Source organism: Anopheles moucheti, chromosome X (genome assembly GCF_943734755.1).
Source record: "Anopheles moucheti chromosome X, idAnoMoucSN_F20_07, whole genome shotgun sequence".
NCBI lineage: Eukaryota > Metazoa > Arthropoda > Insecta > Diptera > Culicidae > Anopheles > Anopheles moucheti.
The window spans coordinates 209,457-231,475 of NC_069142.1; the positions used below are offsets into that span (position 1 = coordinate 209,457).

At 36.1% G+C, this 22,019-nt stretch overlaps 1 protein-coding gene across 3 annotated transcripts; it reads left to right on the forward strand.

Moving 5' to 3' along the window:
• Positions 1 to 1,153: 1,153 nt before the first annotated feature.
• On the forward strand, positions 1,154 to 18,616 carry LOC128306344 (frequenin-1). 3 transcript variants are annotated; one of them, XM_053043818.1, is made up of 7 exons: positions 1,154 to 1,233; positions 2,102 to 2,450; positions 6,805 to 6,878; positions 6,957 to 7,046; positions 14,450 to 14,528; positions 14,608 to 14,696; positions 14,927 to 18,616. In XM_053043818.1, exons 2-7 carry the CDS (start codon positions 2,387 to 2,389, stop codon positions 15,092 to 15,094), a joined length of 564 nt encoding a protein of 187 aa, XP_052899778.1. In that variant the 5' UTR covers positions 1,154 to 1,233; positions 2,102 to 2,386; the 3' UTR covers positions 15,095 to 18,616. The 3 variants fall into 3 exon arrangements, with proteins under 3 accessions (XP_052899778.1, XP_052899776.1, XP_052899777.1); XM_053043816.1 differs by lacking the exon at positions 1,154 to 1,233 and adding an exon at positions 1,245 to 1,586; XM_053043817.1 differs by lacking the exon at positions 1,154 to 1,233 and adding an exon at positions 1,245 to 1,586 and having other exon boundaries at positions 2,124 to 2,450.
• Positions 18,617 to 22,019: the final 3,403 nt, after the last annotated feature.

The following is a 22,019-nucleotide window of genomic DNA, read 5'->3' on the forward strand; positions in this document are numbered from 1 at the left end:
AGGCAATTTACTAAAGGTTTGATAGTCCGATCCTATTTCCACTTCGTTGAAATTGATTTCTGTCGAAAACGGATTACTTTTTTTTTCGACGGCCACGACAGCCTTACCACCATCGGCTGAATATAGTCCAGATAATATGGTGTAATTTTTACATGCTATTGTCGTCTTCTATTAAGAACGAACCGCTCGTGTTTCTTGGTATTTCAACGTATTGGTATTTTCGTTCGCTCAGATTGAGCTTATAATTTTCGGAAAAGTATTTTTTTAGTTTAATGACCTTTCTTTTTATCACCAAAGTATTTTCTCTAATATTCAATCGTGCTTTTAAATCCCTCAAACTTTCGTAACCGATTATGCCATTGAAAAACTTATGGAATTTGAAAACATAGAAAATTAAAGGCTTTTTGATTTGAAATAAATCGATTGACGTAGATTTCCTTAGATTATGTTCGCCATTGATGTTATTCACACTCATTCCGATTTCATCTTTACACTGGTCTAAACAAACGTTTTCAGGTGCAATGTAGTTTTTGTTCACTCCGGTGTCTATTAAAAACTTTAGTTCTCCGTCTGTGGTGTAAATTGATATGTATGGTATGAAATTATTACTATTCACTGCCTGCTTTAATTTACTTCTTGAAATGGTAGACACGTTTACCTCATAAGCAGCTTCCACATTTTCATAGTATTCGTCATCGTCACTGTTGCCACGATGATAACTCCTTCCACCGTGTTGGTTAAAGTAACTCTCATGAGCTCCGTCATGTGTGTTGATCTGCATCTTGGAATGGTGCGTCTTCATCGAAACATCTCTATCCGAGTATGGTTTTGATTTTGTTGAGGCTGTATATGTGTTATCCGCATTTTTACATTTATCTGAGGCATACTTTGATGATTTATAATTGCCAGGGGCTCGATCAGCATTTTTCTGTTTGCCGAAATTCATGTAGCTATTAGAGGTACCTGCGTTAGTGCCTTTAGTTGCTTCTGCTTACGTTCGATAAGCTGCGTTCGTGTATTGCTCGGTTATCTCCAACGCTTCCTCAAGTGTTTTAGGCTTAGTGCTTCTCACATACATAGATAAATTACAGTCCAAGCCATCGATGAACCTCGTTAGTGTTAGCAGGTCTAGCAAGTTACCTATGGCCGGCAAGGAATCTTTGTATTCGTCCATCGCAACGGCCGATGTCCTCATAGAAGTCTGAATAGACTTGACACTCTTGTAAAATTCCGGTATGGATTTTTTTCCTTGTCTAGCGTAGAATAAGGAATACATGTGCGTTGCCAGATCTCGCTTGTTTCCGAATGTAGTCGTGATTGCCTCTTTTATTTCTGGCCATGTGTTTGGGTTGCCCGCTGCTACGAGTACTTCATTTGCTTCACCTTTTATCTTATTCTTTACCGTGCGGATTATTTGTGCGTAGATTGGCTGACCGATGTAGCTTTCATAGAGCTTTAGCGTCTGTTCTGTGTCTTCAAGCCATGCATTTGCAAGCGATTTGTTTCCGTCAAATACGGCTATATTTTTCACCGGATCGGGTATGGCTAGCTTCAACAGTGGATCATTTTGGTTTGCAGATAATGCAGTTAAGTTGCTCATCAGCATTTGCTGGTTCAGTGTAAGCAATTTTACTTGCTCCATCAGCTGAGTCATATCGGGTTCCATCTTCCGCCTTCTATCGAATTCACGAGCACGTTTTCCCGACACTTTCAACGTTTGTAAAATGTGGTTCTTTTCCTCACTCAATCCCACTATTGCCTCAAATCAGCTGATATACACTCAGCGATCGAAATCTCGGGACAATAGTTGCCTCGTGCGTGGGCTTGGATTGAACTTCTGAGTACCGTCGACTGCGCCAATTATGATGACCAGTTTATTCTAACACTGAATCCTTACTGACTACACCTGCCTACACGAGATCCGCGATATATATATATATATATATATATATATATATATATATATATATATATATATATATATATATATATATATATATATATATATATATATATATATATATATATATATATATATATATATATATATATATATATATATATATATATATATATATCTATATATTTATTTATTTTACAGATGATATTAAATCAAGTAACAGTATCTTCTAGTCAGAATGAGGAGGGATTAGTGTAAGCAGTGAATACGTGATATCCGTTCCAGAGTGAGAAACACAAGACGCTTGGAATAAGCGAATCAGTGCTGTGTTTACGATAAGATAGGACTGTAAAAGCTATATTGTTCAAGTATTATCCACATGTTGTAAACGTGATCCGAGTATTGCTAACAGTTCATCGAGATAGTTTCATACCAGGAGAATACACTCATCTACGACGCTACGCCAAAGTGTAACCGAGCACAACAATGGGAAAGAAGAATTCCAAACTAAAACAAGATACCATCGATCGTCTAACGACTGCAACCTACTGTGAGTACCAGTGGCAGAATGCCAGCTGCAAAATTTGTTGTTATTGTGATTGTGCTCAAGTTTAATGCTTTCAATGTCCATGTGCATGTGTAGTTCGAGTTTTGTAGCAGTTTCGTGGGTTTTATGTTACAACCGGTTTCGGTCAATTTATCGCATCGACTGACGTGTAAAGCTGAACAGTCAGAAGCTTGATAGCAATATTGATTAAAGTTGTGTTTGTCTTAGGGTTTGAAAGCATTAGAACATAAAATGTGTTAATGGCTGAAAACTGTGACGAAGTGTAGCTATTTATTGAGGTTACGAGTACATTTAGTTTCAACGTTCGAAATAACCTTGTTTTATTTCCTGAATGTTATTCTTAATGCACCGTAGTTGCCAAAAAAACATCCCACGATCAACAAAGTAGAGAAAACTTACAACATTTTTCCATGTTAAGCAGCATTTTTAAAGTGTTGGTAAGAGATGTTTTACATGTTTGCATACAGCGCAGTGCTGCAACTGATCATTGGTAAAATATTAAGATTTTTTGTTTTTTTTTTTGTTTTTCAAGCAATACAATATTACTCTTATGACACTTATTATAAATTTTTTTTAATGGTTTTGCAGTGTGCTTGGGGTTTTTTTTAGTGTTTGTAAAGTATAAGCTTCTATAGTTTTACCAAATTGTTTGAACGGTTGTAATCTGTTAATTGATCAATATTTATGTTTCACCTGTTGCATATTGTAGTGCACACCTTGTGTGATGATGTCTCATGTTGGTCATCTAGGGTTGGATAACTTCCATATTGAATCGGATGGTATCGATTCTATTAAAAAAGGAAGATTTTATGTACATCTCGTACGCTGTCAGTTAACCACATATTGATTATGGAAAACCACAGTGTTCTAAATCCGTTTCGACGTCGTACGAGCAGTTGTACTAGTTGTTGCAGTTGCCCGGAAATCTTTATTGCAAATCTTCTTTCCTTTGAGCCGCTACAGGTTGTGTTCGCAGTGTGTATTACGTTATTCATGCAAATTTAGTACAGTCGATACCCGAGATCCGCGGTTAATTCGTTCCAGAGAAATCCGCATGTTTCGAATATCGAGAATCTCTATATCTCGAATATATGTCGAGTTTTTTTCATAACATCGTTTATATGTCGAATACGTAATTCTGATATTTCTACGGTTACTTCCATATTTACAATGAAATTTTATGCGAAGTATTTTTTTATAATTATAAAGTGTGTATAATTATAAGTATAACGTGTGTTTAAGATTAATCAAAATTTGCTGATTTGAAATTCAATTTTACATACTAAAATCTTCAATACGTCAAATTTATAAAATTCGAGTATTTCCGAATCCTCCTAAGTCGAGAACTGCGTAACTCGGTTATTGACTGCATAGTAAAATATTTCATAGGTAGCGTCAAAAATGTAAATTAGCAGTAAATAACACCATGATGCATGTTTAAGAGTTTGTTGTTTGATTTCTTGCACATGTTCTGTTATAGTTTACTTTCCAATCATTTTTTAAAGACTGCAGTACATTTCTTATTATGCAGACCTTTGTAATGGAACCTTTCACATCATAACTTTATGTGCAAAAAATAAACATAATTTTGTTTATTATTTATAAAGCAGTTCTACGCTTCTGGGACTGGATGTTCGGTCTAATACACCATATATTGTGTATAAAACCTCATCGGGATAGGTTTTTATTGGAGATTTGAGTATCCATAACATAACATATTTTAAAAATAAACTCAATAAACGATAATGTGGCCGTTGTCGTGACATAGGTGGTTAGCCATTACGAATTAAAACATCTTGTTTCAGTACCTTTCCTGGATTATTGTGTAATTAACTGATGTAATTTGTACATAATTATTTTTTGAATAAAATAGTCTATATAGACATATATGTATAGATTATTATATAGAATAATAATAGCTATAGACACAGTTATAATTTTGTTTTTATAATATCAATTGGCGCTTTTTTATCGATCGCCGAGTTTTTCTTGTAAGTTAAAGCGAATAAAAATAAATGTACGCTTCATACTATTCATTGCGGAACTCTGTAAAGATGTGGCTAATTGAGAAAAAATGAAAAAAATACAGTCTTAAATATGTAAAAAATTTCGTTAGTTATCATTATCATTATTAAACAACACAAATACCAAACTGCGACTGATGTTTAAAACTAAGGTACCGTTAAGTATGTTTAGTCGATCCATACCGACAGGAATGAGCTATGTTAGATTTGTGTTTAACTAGAGACTAGTACAAGCGAGAATAACAAGTAAAGCGCATTGGAGACACTAAGCAGAGGGTCATTTACAAGGGCCATTAATCCGAGTAACTTACATTTGTCTTTGTAACAGGGCAAAGCTGAGGAGCGCTCGACTAGAATTTTCCTGGTAGCAGCCAGCGTAAACGATCTCTGCACTCACTCTATGGATGGACTATAGAGCCAAGAAAGTCAAGATAGAAAATGTGGATCTTGGCTGCGGGAGACCAGATAACCGAGCAATACTCAAACAACAATCTGAGCACTGCGAGAAATAATGTTTTGAGACACGTTGTGGCGAAGTCTCGTTCAACTCGTTATTAAAACCAAGTAATACTTAGCCTCCTCCGGGCCTTACAGACTATTGAGATGATATGATGTGAATAGGTGAGGCCTAACACGCCTCCATTGATTATTAGAGAGACTAAAAGGTCTTTGCGAAATGGGTCGTCTAGTGTCATTTCATGATGTGACCTCCGCCACCGGAGGCCACCGTAGCATGGCGAGTCTTATTTGCTGTGTGATAGTGAGTTTATCCTGCAGCTCGTTGTTGTGCTGTTATCTGACCTTTGATCCAAGATAGGGGAAATTTTGAACGGTTTCGAAAACGTCCTCATCTATTTGTACGTTACCCCAGCGTAAATTAGGATTTGTTAGAAAAACCGCTCAATTTGGTTTTAACCTCGTTAATCTCCATGAGCTGGTTAATTGTGAGCCTAAAATTATCGGCTTCAAAAATACACGACTTAGGCAAATATTGACTAGTGACTTGTTAACGAGGCAAACTGCGATCGCTGCTAGATACCGGAAACCGTTAGACACATAATTTTTGAACCCAAATCATTTTTGTACCAAACACCAATCGAAAAAAAACATTGGAAAGATGAAGATGTGGAGGTAATTGAGGAAATCGTAAATTTTTCAAACAAAAATATGTTAGAATTCAAAAAAGTCAAATCCAAAATCGAAATTTAAATAAAGCGAAAATTAGCGCAAAACTGATTCGCCAAAAGCACACTTCGAAATCTAGAGGCAAACATAGAGTTTAGGTAAGCCATGAGTATGGACAGATAAGCATACAGGATACAGTTCCTACTCTAATAAAATAGAATAAGAAGGAGTTGGTTTTATAACTCAGATTAATAACAGTAACTAGGTAACACCTTATTTAGCGACATAACAACCTGACGAATTTTAGGCATGCCATTTCTGGTTTTCTTTGACTTTATTTATCCGTACCTGGATCCTGCCTAAGTAGGATCAGACCGCTTGATATTTTGTACCGGTCCTGTCGTGTGAAGACCAGCACCGTTTTCAAATACTTCACCAGTCCGCTTTGGTAACATACTTTGGTACTTTACTTTACACTGGATAACAACCTAACATTCGGATCGTTTTAACTATTATGCTGCTCGCTGCTTATCTATCGTGGCTTGTAACTAAAATTAGTATGCGCATTAATTACTCTTTTGTTTGAAATTATATATATATAATTAATAAATTATAATAAATTATTATCAAAAATTATTTTCTTTCAGTGAGATGCACGTTAATATTTTATTTTTTTTTTTTGTTTTCTTAGAACGGCCTGGCCGTATCGACTTATTTTACCACGTAGCAGGATAGTCAGTCCTTGCTACGGGGGATTGGTCCGGATGGGATTTTGGTCCGGTCCGTTCGTGTGAAGACCGGCTCCGCTACCATCATGCCACCGGGCCGCCCCTAATATTTTAATTTTTGCGGATTTCAAACTAATGATATTTTGTGGGAATCGTTTTGTAAAATATGTACTAGATTAGGTTTAAAAAAGTTTGCTTAGTTTGTTGTCGTTTATTCGCGGATGTTGATGTTATGTTATAATACCAAAACAAAAATAAATTACTACTCTTCTTTTTCTTCAGGGGCACTCTTATTTGCTCTTATTATCAGCTAAACAGTATTAATTTACACATAAAGGAAGATCGGAATCTATTTTGTTGGTTTTGTTTTTGTTTGGAACAAAGGAACCGCAGTTTGCATTACTGCATGCTATACTAATAAATCAACAAATTTGTTTTCTGGTCTCTAATCCAATACAGTTACAGAAAAAGAAATACGGCAATGGCATAAAGGATTTTTGAAAGACTGTCCAAACGGTCTTTTAACAGAGCAGGTAAGTTACATTATTAAACAATTTATACAGCGCAAAGGATTCTTAAAATATGTAGTTCTTTTTTCTATCTATTCTCAGGGTTTCATTAAAATATATAAACAGTTCTTCCCACAAGGCGATCCGAGTAAATTTGCTTCACTTGTCTTCAGAGTTTTCGACGAAAATAATGTGAGTGTCCTTGAAACACTGTAAATCATAAGAAATAATGTGTTGATACGCAATAATAAGAACCTTGAAAGTTTGATTGGTTGATAACCACCAGCGAATAGTTTATCGATGAGGAGTTTCAAGGCGGTAACTCCAAAGCTGGTGTAAGTCGTTCGTTAGCTAATCAATAAAAATATCTTCCAGGGACGAACTATCACCCAAGTAATAAAGCTTCCATTGTTATACAGAAACATAAACTCCACATATTCGTCCTCGTATGACTCATGCGAGTTTTTCAAAGTTTTTTTTTAAATTGGCGAGGCACTTTCTTGGAGTATTATATTTAGTATATCGTTAAGGGATTTGGAAGCTTTTCTAAGCGGTCAAGGAGGTTATCGAACTTGATGATGTTCGCAACCGTTGAACAAGGATGCGTTCCTTCGTTTGAACTCGTTTGCTTATTCGAAAGATCACCTACGTTCCGATACGAAGGAACGCATTCATGTTCAATGGGTTGGAACCTCGTCAAGTTCGATAACCGCATAGTTTATTCTTGTCTCTATGATGTCTAACCACTAAATCAAGTCTTGTTCTAGTCCAGCATCGATTTAAACCATGTCATATAAGATGACGTCTTTGATAAAGATAAAATCAACAAAACATACGATAATTTAAAGTTCCGTGCTGATATTTTGTAAATCAATCGTATTTGTAATCAAACGTGATAATAAATTCAATCAATGGTTTAGTCCCACCGTACGCTTTTCGTACTTCGGACGGTTCTGTGGTGTAGGTGATAACGGCACTTTTTTTAATGGCGCTATCATAAAAATAATGTGTTGCTACGCAATAATAAGAACCTTGAAAGTTTGATTGTTTCATAACCACCAGCGAATAGAATATCAATGAGAGGTTTACAGGCGGTAAATCAAAAGCTGGTGTAAGTCTTTCGTCAGCTGATCAATAAAAATATCTTCCAGAGACGAACTTTCAATCAAGCAATAAAGCTTCCATTGTTATACAGGAACTTAATATCCACATATTCATCCCCGTATGACTCATGCGAGTTTTTTCATATCATTTTAATTGACGAAGCACTGTATTGGAGTACAGTCACAACAGGATCGGCACCAAATCCTGTGTTAATAGTATGTCTAGTAATCTATAAATGACAGGCATGACCTAGTAGGTCATTATATTAACGTAATCATCCCGTATCTACTGTTCCCGTAGCAGGATATAGAAAATTGTAAAATTTCAATACTATTCCAATTTGTGCCAATTATAATATCATCAGAATCATACTCTAGGCCCTATTTTGTAAGCATTTTCACGTTTCTAGTCTTATGCACGACAGCTCCACATACAAATGACAAGCGCAGTTAGGCTTAGAAAAATAAAAATAGATTGTTTTTCTAATGAAACCAAATAATTACCGCAATTATTCATTATTTTAAATGATTTGGATTTAGAGTTTAATTCCTTAATTTCATCATTTTTTCTCAAATTGTAGTTCTACAAAACTGATCCCTTATGGCATTATATATGTCAAAAGGCTATGTCCTTTATGAATTTGTTCAGAATGATGCAGCTCGGTACATGGCTTGTTTTACAGATACAGGCTTATAGCTGTAAAGCTTAAGCCTTAGAAAACTTACGATGTGATCTGCCTCAATAACTTATTTTTGGTGTTTTTCATGTAATGTTTCTGTTAATGTTTATTTGTTAGTATTATTTCAGATTTTTCCTGTTTTAGGATGCTATTTGGCCACATTTGCTTTCATTGAAAAAAATGTTGTTGGATCGGTTCATAGAGATTTGAGCCTTACGACTACATTCGTATCATCAGTAAAAAGAATGAACCATGAGGCCTATAGCGAAGTAACAACTATCCAGTTACCATTATCATGATATTATTGGCTACAATGGGCCGATGTCACTTGTTTTCAATAAATCCGGTTTTGGAATAAATACCTAAGTTTATATAACTAGTTTCCCTGGGGCAAGTCAAACTTTTCTCGAGTTCTAAACGAGGGTTTACAAGAAGATGGGGCGTCGTGCTGCAATGAAAAATATTGGAGCACTTATGTTAGACTTGAAGTGGAGATCACTTCTTTTATTAGCGGGTTCGGATCGCAGATCCTTGCCGCTTGACTTGTCAACATCTTCTGTCTTGATTACAAAAATTTCCTTATATACTATTTTTTCCTACTCGAGCGAGCTCAAATCGACTGCCCGCGAGTGATCCGTTTACATTTCTTTTGTTCTCACGCAAATAGCGTGGACGCTACAGACTATTTTGTTAGTATGTCAAGTGTTTGCTTGCAAAACACGTCAGTTCACATCAAGAGATCTGCACTCGTAGATCACCGTCGTAGCAGTCGATATAGCAAGAATATATGTGAATATATAATGAATTTCAAGATTCAACTCAGGACGAATGAATTGCACAGAAGAGTCGACTCTTTACACTTGCAAGAGTGATTATCCAATGCGGGAGGGGAGGAGGGGGGTTTAGGTATGCAGAACGTTTATGCCGTATTGTTTTTTATGAGCAGGTAAAAGGACAACATTAATATCTCTGCAAGCAATTTATATCAAAAAAGAGTTAAAACAACTCTTTTTCATGATTCAAGTTATCACTAACAAGATTCAATTAATTCATTCATTCTGACCCATTATGCATATCTGTATTAGGAAGCCTGCTTTGGAAAGACGTGTTCTACTTTTCATTTGGTCTAGCGAATATTTTTGATACAAATTTCACTTCAAACCGTTCTTATGAGAATAATAAAAGTCGCATTATTCGTGACGCGCCCTGCAGAGCAACTATTCGTGACTGTTTGTAGTGAAGCTTTTAATGTTAACAGACGTCGCAAGTGCAATGCACATTTTAGCCAGGGAAGTTGCAACTGGTTGAAAATATCGGCCAATACAAACGATAGGAGGTAACAGGTTTAATTTCACTCTGCGATAGCATGCAACACGCAAACTGTTGCTCATAACTGGGAAAACGTACATAACGGCACGAATTTAAGCCGTGTCAAGTGGTATGAAAAGCTTATTGCCTGTAATGTAACATGCTAGGCAAGAGGTTGTTTTTTACGAATGTCGGGAGAATATTTTTTTTATTTCATGGCTGTACTGCTGTTGCGTGAATGTTATGGGATAATGTGCTGTAAGGCGTAAGAGAGAGAGAGAGAGAGAGAGAAAGAGAGAGAGAGAGAGAGAAAGAGAAAGAGAGAGAGAGAGAGAGAGAGAGAGAGTGTATTTTTTATATGTACATTTTCTGTCCACTGCTGCTGTACCGAGATTCTTGAATTTGTTTGTTTTGCTTGACGTTTTAAATAGTTTGATTTCCACACTCATACGCTATGTTTCATAGTGCTTTTGCTGTAACAGGTGTAAGCGATAGTTCCATCTTAGTTTCCATGGCTTATTTTTAGCATTTACTCGGATAATCAGTCCCGTTGCTATAATCGATTATTGGTCGATGGTTTGGGATCTGTTTTACGACTACCAATGTCCGAACACCTAATTGTATATTTATTCATGTAGAATTCGTCTAATTTTAGTTAGGCCGAATATGGTAGTATCAGTATTTTAGGTTTTGCGTTGTAGTTCTTTAATTAGGCGACTAGATAGCTGTGATAATACATCAGTTTTTCACACAACTGGTACAAACACACATACGGAGCACTTCCCTATGCGTAGGACTTGACTAAACACTAACAAGTTGCGAGTTAAGGAAACCACAAATGTTTGCCCAAGAGACATTTCCAAACATTTTTGAGTCTTAAACTTTTTTGTTTTATCACGGATACATCAAATAAATTTAATGTTTAATGTTTATTAATTAATTCGTCCACCGATAACGGGTTAAAAAGGATCGTAGTTTGGACTTATAATAAACGCAAAGAATTTTTAAATTGGGGCATACACATCATAAAATCGAACTAACACGAACATTGATTGAATCGCCTAATCATGGCTTTAATTGGGGCGTTAGTACCGTACACTGTGCCAGTTAGTAGTACACTGTGCTAGCGCGAGGTTCGTGCAACATTTGTCGGTGTCTAGATACCGATCGCGGGACAGTAAACAAAATCCTACTAATTTGGTTTTTTAAGACTTTTTATGATACAAAATAGGTTAATATAGATTTGTATTTTAAACATCTTTACAGCAGTTATCTTTAAAAACTATAAAACTTATATACCACCTTTGCAATTAATACAGCTGATGAATCTGGATTTTATTTTTTTTTTTTCTTCAAGAAGAACGGTCACGGCGTATTGCTTAGAACTAAAGGTAACTTAATATGGTATACTATTCATATTCGTTTGAAGACATTTCCTTTTCTAAACAGTGAAACGTCACCTTATCCCGGGTGTACTCGGCCGTGATATTAAAAAAATAATAAAATAATGTTGCTGTTAATTTAGCGCGTTTTATATTTGCACTTTTATTCCACGCCTATTTAACAATTGTCCCTAGGATTAATACTCGTCCGTTTTGCAGGCAGAGGATTTTCTGCAGAGATACACTTCGCGGCCCTCCTTGATATACGGAGAGGGTTAAAGCGTCGCTTTTCAGGCGCTTTCTTGGCATAATCCAAATATCGTTTACTACTAAACAACTTTTTTTCGGGGCCCCACACACGGCGAGGCCTTAGGCGGTCGCCTACTCTGCGCACCGTTATGTCCACCACTCTTCGTGTCTTAAGACCATGTAGTCTTTTCGCTACCATTTTTAAGACTAATTTTGCATTAGTGAGGTGGTTAGTTTAGCAAAAGTTATTGATCCCATTAACTGGTCTTATAAAACATGTTTGTTTTTACTAGGTATAGGATGGATGGCGGGGGTTTTGTTTAAACTTGTAAAACACAGTATTGATTTAATGTTTGAGGACTACTTGAAGTAAGTTAAAGTCTAAATGAACATTTAACAAGGACAGCTGACATGGATTTAAGATAGATAGTAAATATGAATTCAATAAGAAATTAAATAAAATTTATTCTTTCGAAAATCTTTTCGATGCCTACAAAAGGTTTAAAGATACGGTCTTAACAACGTTCTGTAGAACGTCTCTCTTACTCTTAACAACTTAACAACTTAATTACGGTTTTTCTAGAGCACAAAAAATGAATTTGTCTTATTTAACACGTTCAGCGCCGCATCACCCATATTTGGGTGATGCCAATGTTTTCCGCTTTGGCGTATCACCCAAAAATGGGTGATGTGCTATACAAAAAGCAAAGTAAGCTTTGACAGCGGTCCAGCATCAGGGCCATCCACTTACATCAAGGCTCCGGATTTAGACAACATTTGTTTCATATTAGACAAAAAAAAAATCGGTATAGAGGTCTTTTAGTCTTTTACCTAGCAGTTCATTTTGAAGGATGGCTTTTAACTATTCTAGACAGGGTAACTGGTCATGAAAATCTAGATATCCTGTACTTCCTCCCTCGAGTGTTCTGGTGGTGCATGATGGATCAATCTATTAGGGATTGAATATGAAATCTAAAAGGAGTTTTGACAAGGAAGCTTCAGAACCAAACCAGATAGGTTAGCAAAGCAAATTTTACATCTTGCTCACTTATTTATCAGGCGCTCTAACCGCTTCGTAGTCTTTGCCTGCTGCAGGAGTCCTCTAAACCGCTCACGCTGGACCGCCATCGTCTGCCAATCCATAATTTCGGCCTCTCTTGTGGACGCATCAACGCCATCACTTCTTTATGCTGATGACTTGCTATCGAACATTTTTTTCCAATAAAATACCACGAGCGAAAATTTATCACGGTCCAACGTGGTCCTACCATCATTTGCGGAGTTTAAAAAGAATGGTGATAGCTGCCCTGCGACACCTTAACTGAGAAAAGAACTACAATAATCGTCAAATAGCTAGTCTTCTGTATCTTGAATATCGGAACTATAAGAGATGTTTGTACAAAAGGTACATACAACGCTTCCCGCTTCCCATTCGCTTCCCGTTTCTCAGATGTTTTTCGTCCTACTGATCCTAGCCAAGCAGAAGCATCGAATGTTATTGTCATTACCCCGTTCGATGTAGTCAGTCTGCTTAGTCTGGAGACTGGATTCTGTGTCAAACGCCTTAATGAAACTGAAAATCTCGTATCAACCTAGACCAAATATCACAACAGGAGGTGCTGAAACGTTGCAGTAGCTCATTTGCACCTCATTTAGCACGGAGCTGTACACTATCCTTCAAACAATGCGCCGTCCCATCGATCTGCAAAACTTCTTGGATGATTCCATTACTCAAAAAGGGTGATAAGGCTACCGCTGCCAACTATCGCGATATCACCTCAATATGCGCTAGTGCCAAAGTTGTTGAACTAGTAGTTTACAAACTCATGCTACGGTTTACTTCAAACTGTATTAATACAGCACAACATGGCTTCATAAGGGGCGGCCCGGCTGCGTGATGGTAGCGCCGCAGGTCTTCCCTCGAACGGACCGGACTAAAATCCCGTCCGGACCAATCCTCCGTAGCAAGGACTGACTATCCGGTTCCGGCAACGTGGTAAAATAAAGTCGATACGGCCAGGCCGTTCCAACGAAAAAAAAACAAAAAAACAGGGTTTTTATGCCATACGTTTAACGTCAACAAATTATATAGAATTTTTTTCTAACTGTATGAACTGTTTAGATGAAGGAATTTATCAAGACTACAATTCTCTGAACAAGTCATCCAATGGTTCGATCATACCTTAGTAAACAAAAATATATGGTTTATTTAAAGAATCTTTATCTACTCCTTTACCAGCTCCACCGGCGTCCCTCAAGCAAGGACCGTTGTTATTTGTATTATTTATTAATGCTGTTTCCTTTGTACTACCGACTAACTCTCTCCTTATGTACGTGGACGATGTAACATTTTCTAAGCCTGTGCGTGTGAAGAATGACTGTTACAATCGGCTGCCACTCACTTTTGTAATTGGTGTAACCGCAATAACCTGACCAGCTGCGTAAAGAAATGTGTTGTATTGTCCATTTAACGATTACTGACTAACTATGTGATAAATTAAAACATTAAAAATATGTTTGTAAGCTTAGCAGGGTCTGTCGTGGAGTTTAACTCCGTATTATGTTAAGACCTCGGTGCCGATTAATAGAATTGAATTCACCGAAGAATCACTAGATATACGTTACGAAAATTATCCTGGATTGACAAAAATCAGGTGCCACCGTGCAGCACACGCTGTCTCTTGGTAGGACTGGAGTTTTTGAACCCCCAGGCTATGTTTGTTGCCGGGTTACTTAATGACACGATAGATGCTCCGCGTATTCTTGAAAATATTAACATTTTTGTCCCAAGAATAGCTAGTCGACAACACAACTTCTAGAACTTCGATTGATTTAATTATTTTTATTATATTTCTATTTTTCGAATTAAACAGGACGGATCAATAGAGTTTGAAGAGTTCATCAGGGCGCTATCTATAACATCAAGAGGAAACCTTGACGAAAAGCTACATTGTATGTTGCATAATTTAACTGTCGTTTTCAAATGGTATGCAGTGCAGTATGATTTTTTTTCCTATTTCAAAAATTTCAGGGGCATTCCGACTTTATGATGTTGACAATGATGGTTTCATAACTCGAGATGAAATGTACAACATTGTCGATGCAATATACCAAATGGTGGTAAGTAACAAATTAACTATTAGCAAAGTGAGATTTGTATTCAACAGAGCATCTAGAAGTCGTAAACAGAAGCCGGTCACATCTTAAATATCTCGTTGCTACAGCAAGATTTACATACATACATAACATAACATAATACATACATAACATACATAATTTATACAAGATTATCTGGTTATTCTAAGGAACGTTTACATATTTAAATAATGGAAACATTTACTCTTAAACAGGGTCAGCAACCACAGACCGAGGACGATAATACACCGCAGAAGCGAGTGGATAAAATCTTCGATCAAATGGATAAAAACCACGACGATCGGCTAACTCTGGAGGAGTTCCGCGAAGGCAGCAAGGCAGATCCCAGGATTGTGCAAGCTTTGAGTTTAGGTGGTGATTAACCGAACGATGAAATGCGGGAGGAAGAACAAATCCCGCCACGTTCATATTGCTACGATGCGAAACATAACATCGAAATAAGTCGCAGCAACGCACTGTTTGTATTGATATGAAATTGGTTATAGTTTGATTATACGTATGAAGCATTTTTGCTTCAGTTTGTTCGAACAGCTGCGCTGGATTTATTAAAGTTGCACCAAACTAAGCGATGCTTAAAGCTATAAAACGCCTAATGGCATTCAAAACAATAGCGAGTCAAGGATGTGTCGTGTTTGATAACCAGGAAATAATCTAGTATTAAACAGTTGAAATATGTTGGAAACTCTTTCCAGCTTCCTTCTGATTTATTCTGTGTACTTATTCGTTCGTTTGTGTTTATGTGCCTTGCTATATTACGGAATAGCATCACTCGCTAATCAGTATTATCAATTATGTGATTATTACACACAAACTTCTGTTTATTATTACATCACTTAGTGTTCTTACATGCACATCATACAAAATTGGTTTGTAATATTTCACTGGACACCTTATAAACTTTGAAATTTACCCACTCGAATAAGCAATCATGCACAACGCGTTATATGATGAAAAAATGTGAAAACAATCGATAAAAAAATAACTAGCTATCAATCAACCAGAAAAAATTTGCTTGCTTAGGAAAGATACATGCTTAATCTAATTCTGATTGTTCGTTAAACTCGTGTTCTCCAGCTCACTTCTAGTGAAGTTATGTAGCGGAATCATATTAGGAATCAATAGCAAGACAACATTTGCAGTCTAATCTATTAACGTACTTGGAAAGGAATGCAATACAAAGCAAATAAAGGTATTAAATCACTAAGAATGTTAAACCGAAGGCAATCAAAATATGCCATCAATGTAATCAAACGCATTATGGAGAGGTTTTTATTTCTCAATGTTGCCAGGTTACCTTTTTGTTGAGTAAACCATCATTTAGTTAATCAATTATTGCTCCAAAAATTTACAATTAGTTTTCGCACATGTACATTGGCTGCATCGTGTGAGACATTCCGGTTTGAAGAATATCGTACTGTAGACGTTCAACGTTCATAGCAAATGCATTTTTGTAACGACTGATACTTTTCATGAGGGTTATTTTAAAAATCGTTCATCTTCTTAAAAGTCGTTGAAATGAAAATGCAACAAATGGTAACGATGCAAGACAGAAGGTAGGCTGAGAAATTGAAAAAAATATTTACATAATAATGGCAACTATTTACACCAATTCACATACATGAATAAATAGGGGAAAAAAGTTTCGCGTGTTACTGTTAGGGTTCGTCTTCATTTGTGGTACAATGGTACAATGGTGGTTGGTACAATGCAAAGTTTTTCATGTTATGACGTTCAACAACATGGAACCCAGTAACATCTGTAAAAGATCAAATCAGAAAAAAACGAATCAAATTGCAAACTTGCAAACCATTCGAACGATCTTCTTTTGCAGATAGTTCTAAAAGCAGGTTGTTCTACACTGCACGATCGAAACACATATACAAACACATTGACGACCGAATGTATACACCTAAAACAACATGCGGAAGGTCTCATACATACTATAGAAGCATTTAACGAGAAACATACTAACATAATTTGCCAAAACTAAAGTTTGTAAGTTTAGAATTGCATTTATGTAGGAGCAGATCAACTAACGCTACGCGAAGACAACAAACTTTGTAACAAACATGAACAAAACGCATCGCTAGCTTGTGTTAGAGATGATGCACTGTAAAAAGGGGCTTATACTTGATTATACAGTTGGAGATTTGTTAAAAAAGTCTAACTGTTATAAATATTTGATACTAGCACTGAAACGGATCCGATAAACTGTTATAGATATTAATAGCAAAAAGAAAATGACGCAAATCAGCACGTTTTAACATGAAATTAATTAAATGAAGCAATCATTGTTGAAAAGGATCCGATTTCTAAAACAGAAGAAAAATGCATTTAAGCTCAAGGAGGCTTTTAGGGCAGGAAATTGTGGAACGAGGCTATTGTTTCCTTTCCACCTAGCGGCCTATCCAGCGTAGGAGTGAGACAAATGGATAATAATATTCTAATCAGATTAGTAGTGCATGAAAAGCAATATAACCTATATTCCCCCACACAAAGCAAACATCTAGCTATTAATCTAGATTTTTTGTAGTATTTTGAGCAACGCGTTTTATTATGTTCGCTTGCAACACGCAAATTAAGAAAATTATTGCTTGTGCAATCGTCCTATGAAGGCAACTGTTATTTAATTTTATTTGTATCAAATACAACGATGTTGTCAGCAGTATACAAAGAGCTGGTTTTTAGTTATAATAACTTTGACTACATTCAATATTCAATTTGAGACCTGGTGATTCTTTTTTATACTACGAAAACACATTATTCCTACACTAGAACAGACTGGTTATTAGGTAAAACGTTTACAACACAATGCGTGAAGTGTTCATTGGATAAAAATGCTTATTTGATTTAAATATTCCAGTGCGGGGAATTGTGAAGAAGAATGTTAAGCAAAAAAACACCAAATATCAACGCATACAACAAATTAACACGTTTGAAGCAAGCCGTTTCTTTTAAGATTAATTTAAAGAGCATGGACAACAATTGCTTATACATACGTAGCTGCATACTATTCAAGTGTGAGTTGGCGCACCTTTGACGTTACTAGCAAAAACTTGTAACTGCAACAGAGCAAAAGACAGAAAATATAGCTATATGTCTTCAGGGGAAAACCACGTAATCCAACCCATCTAATAGTGCAGCAAACACGTAAATGAGAAGGAAAATAGAAGAAATTATAGATACAAGCAATGTAACTATGAAAACACAAAAATGCAATCATAACTTGAGTACTACTCCCAACTATACTAAAACTATGACATGACTGTGGAAAACAGGAAACACTCCAACTCATTATTTATGAACAATGCACGGTTATGCTAATAAACAAAGTAAAATTGCAACTTTGACGCACAAAACAACACATTGTACAAACCAAACTTTCGCGGCGTCCATTGATAACTTTACAGTAATCACAGTTCGCTCAACAAAATAACAGTACATAAACCAGTTGAACCACAGCGGTTAAACATTGCTTGATGTGGATGTGTGTATTTTAAATACTTTAACATAATCCGGAATTAGGCTGTTAATACAATCATTGCAAAAGCATGCGTCCAGGTGTTGGTTTGTAAGGTTTTTGACGTTTGTGAGGGAAACATATTTTGTTCCATTTTTATGAAAATAAAAACAGAAAGTAATTAAAAAAATAGCCAAATAAGCATCATGCGGCCCTACCTGTTAAGGCACTTGATCGCACCTACATGGGTTTAGACATTGAACAACTGTTACTTGGACGATAATTTAAGCAATAAAGAGCATAATAAGATGGGCTGAATGAACAATACGATAAAAAAAAAACAAAAAAAGAGATAGATACAAAAAAAATATGTCAAGCAAAAATACACATATGTAAGAGCAAAACATAACGTTTTATTACATACCAGCCAGCATACGTTAAGGAAAGCTGAACAAGCTGATTAAACCAATTTAAACTCAGTCGAGTAAATCAACAAAGGCTTATATCGATGTTCGCCACTAAGCACGTTATCAGTGTAGTATGCTTCTGGACAGTACGCAGCTTTGTTGTCGCTTTTCTGCCAGACTACAGCACACACTATTAAATAACTTCCTTACAACTCATGCGCGTAGTATGAGGTGTAAAATCGAAGCATCTACCCCGGTTTAACGTAATCTAAAAAGACTGGTTTGAATTTTATTTGCTTTCCGAGCGAAAAATCCGAATAAGCGTCTTACTCAAGTAACAAATATAATTTCTCAATAAAAAGGCTAGTTAAATGGAGTTGTGAGTTGTAGCATGAATAAGCACATAAATGATATCTTTTCACATGCGTTATGATGCATTTGCTTTGTCTATTAGTTTCTATTACCTATTACTGCAAATCTGATGTTGTATTATTTATAGGATGAATATTGCATCTTGTTAACAAATAAAAGAACAAAAAAAATACAAAAACAATAATGCTGCATCTAAGACATGAATCAATTTAGTCGAGGCAGCACAATACCAATAAGTTTTGAATGCAAATGCTGTTACATGAAACACCAGAAGTTCGTTACCATTGAAATTGTAAACTTTAAGTTATTCCACACATTGGGCGCACTACATTGAATATTACTGACATCAATACCAAAATGAGAGGCGTGAAAGGAACTGCACAAAAATGGCTTCTTATAAGCAAATAGATTTGAAATTGTTTTCCTTCGCATTTTATAATCATTTAGTCAGAACAAAAGCAAGAAAAAAACTTATAAATAAAGTTATTTTTTGTCCGAATGGCCTGTTTGGCTTGTTCAACTTGGCAATTCTCATGAATTTAGTAAGCTGGTCAAGTTCACTAATTTATTTTTCTGTTCTGTTACACTAGTGCTGTATTAATTTTTCGGGATATTAAAGTGAAGAAATAATCAACACGATTTGGAAAAATTATTACTATTCAAACCAAAATATTTGCTTCATTAAGGCCTAACAATAAAAAGTGTATTTTAAACAATGCTCCTACCATCTTTCATTCCTCTTTTCCGTTTCGAAACTGTGTCTGATCACAATTATGATTCATGTAAGTAACAACGGCATATTTCATGCAATTTATTAAAATTTTGGTTTTTCATTTAGTAGTAGTGAAAAGTTAGTAACGATTATTAAACGTTTCTAAGAAACCTTGTTAAGTAATTTATGATGTTTTCTCTTTCGAAACGAAGGAACGATTCTTTTATACGACTACAACAGTAAAAGATACAGGCGAATGAAATCACATAAAACCAAGAACTCCGAGATTGTAGTGACTCCGATAAAAAGATTTTTCTTACCTTCCTGGCGAAACCAGAATACAATAACCGATAGGTTTAAAATAAGCAAGGCAATCACGCATTCCTAGTCGAACAATGGATTCTAAGCCACAATACTAAAATCAAGCCATTTTAGGGAAGTCTTTATATTAATGGAGCAAGTCGTTAGCTAGACCATGTGCCATGGAACGGAACAGGTGATAAACTGATGCTGCAATATCGTGTTGTAGAATCGTTTTGTTACGAGACAATACAGGTTAGAGCATCGGGTGGGTGTAAGAAGTTTATTGAAGGTGTGTTTTTAGAATATGTTACATTACTTGTAAGTCGCCATTGACAGATACTTTTACACATAAATTGTTTATTTATTTCAATGTTTCTTTGCATACATAGCTAGTTCCTTTTCTGCTAGAATAATATAGTTGGCAAGTTGGCCGTTAATAGTCATAGGACCAATGAAGCTCCCCTGAATAACGAGGCTCCCTTTTTTTACCGAAACTAAACCAAATTTAAACTAGTTGTACCGAAAAATGTCTCTCAAATGACTACGGCGAGAACACAGTTTATTGATTTTTATTTACTCGTTCGCTGTAATAATTGTGTCAATCAATGACTTAGTTCGATTAAATATGGTAGCTTAGTTCTAGGAGGAGCACCAGGAGGACCATTCTAAGCACCCTGTTCAAAGCGACCTAAATTTTCTTTAGATTGGTTTGATTCAAGTATGTCAGCTTGTCATAAGATTGCTGCAGGCACAAAATCTTGTTTATAAACTGAAATTTTATTTACAACTAAAAATCTTTATCGGTTTTGATTAAATGAGGGGTAAAAATTTTTAGTTAATATTGGACACTTTCTAACAATGTCATAACATCAACACGAAATATCAGTTTTTAATCGAATAAAACACCTAAGCTCGACACCCATGGAATTGACAGAGAACAGACTTTACTTTTTGTTGTTCTGTAGTGTAGTTCCCTAATTTAAGCTATTGAGAATGTGAGAAACTGTTTGGATCTTGAGCAGAGACGTCTTGAGAAGTGAAGTAGTATCTCCAGACTCTCAGATTTCTCTCTTGTTATACCGAGAAAGGAGAAGCTGTATAATGGATGATTCTGAACACGAATCAGTTGATGAACCACTTGCTTTATTGAACCAATAATGGGTTAATGTAACACTAGGAATGTGAACGTTGTTGATTTTTGTTGGATGTAAACTTTGAAATAACCACTTATCGAGCAAAGAAAATGTAGTTTAAAAATTCAGTCGTTTCTCAAGTTACGCGATTTCGAGATAAGTAAATCTCAAGATTTTCACAGTTCGTGTAATTTTGAATGTGGAATTCATTTTTTTTAACTAGCTTAAAATTTTCCCAAAACCACGTTACATTTTGAACATTTTTAAATGTATTTTATTAACATACATTTTGATGGAAATTTACTCTAATTGTCGAAACAGACGTGATAATATCAATTATCTATGTCTGGGGTCTCCAAACTTTTCAGATTCAGGCTGGAGCCTCTCGAGGGTCGCAGTTTGATGACTCCTGATCTATGACGATGTCAAGACCCAACTCGTACCCCAACATAGGTTTGAGAAGGGTGGAATTATCTTTGCGGTACAGTATTTTCCCGAGTTACGCGAAATTGCGGTATAAAATATCTTAGAGACCTGCAAGTTAATGTGTTAGCGTCCCCCACGGTACGGTAGTTTCAACCAATGGGGTCGGACCCGGACCAATGGGCTGAAAAGTTTGGAGACCTCTGGTCTATATCTTCGCCCCCGAATATGTTGCGTACGCGGGCTGCTTCGCACGACTTCGACAATCCTGGCTGTCGCTTCATGCGATAGCCTGTGGATGTGATCGTATTGTATTCACTGCCTTAGGCTTGTTATCGACAAATCCCTCTGCGTTTTTGTTTTTTATGAACTGTGCAAATGCCGGTGAACAGGTTGCACCAAACTTCATAACTTCCATTACATAAACCTGGGGTTGTTGTAATGGTGAGTCAAGAAAGAGAAACCTCTGCGCCGATT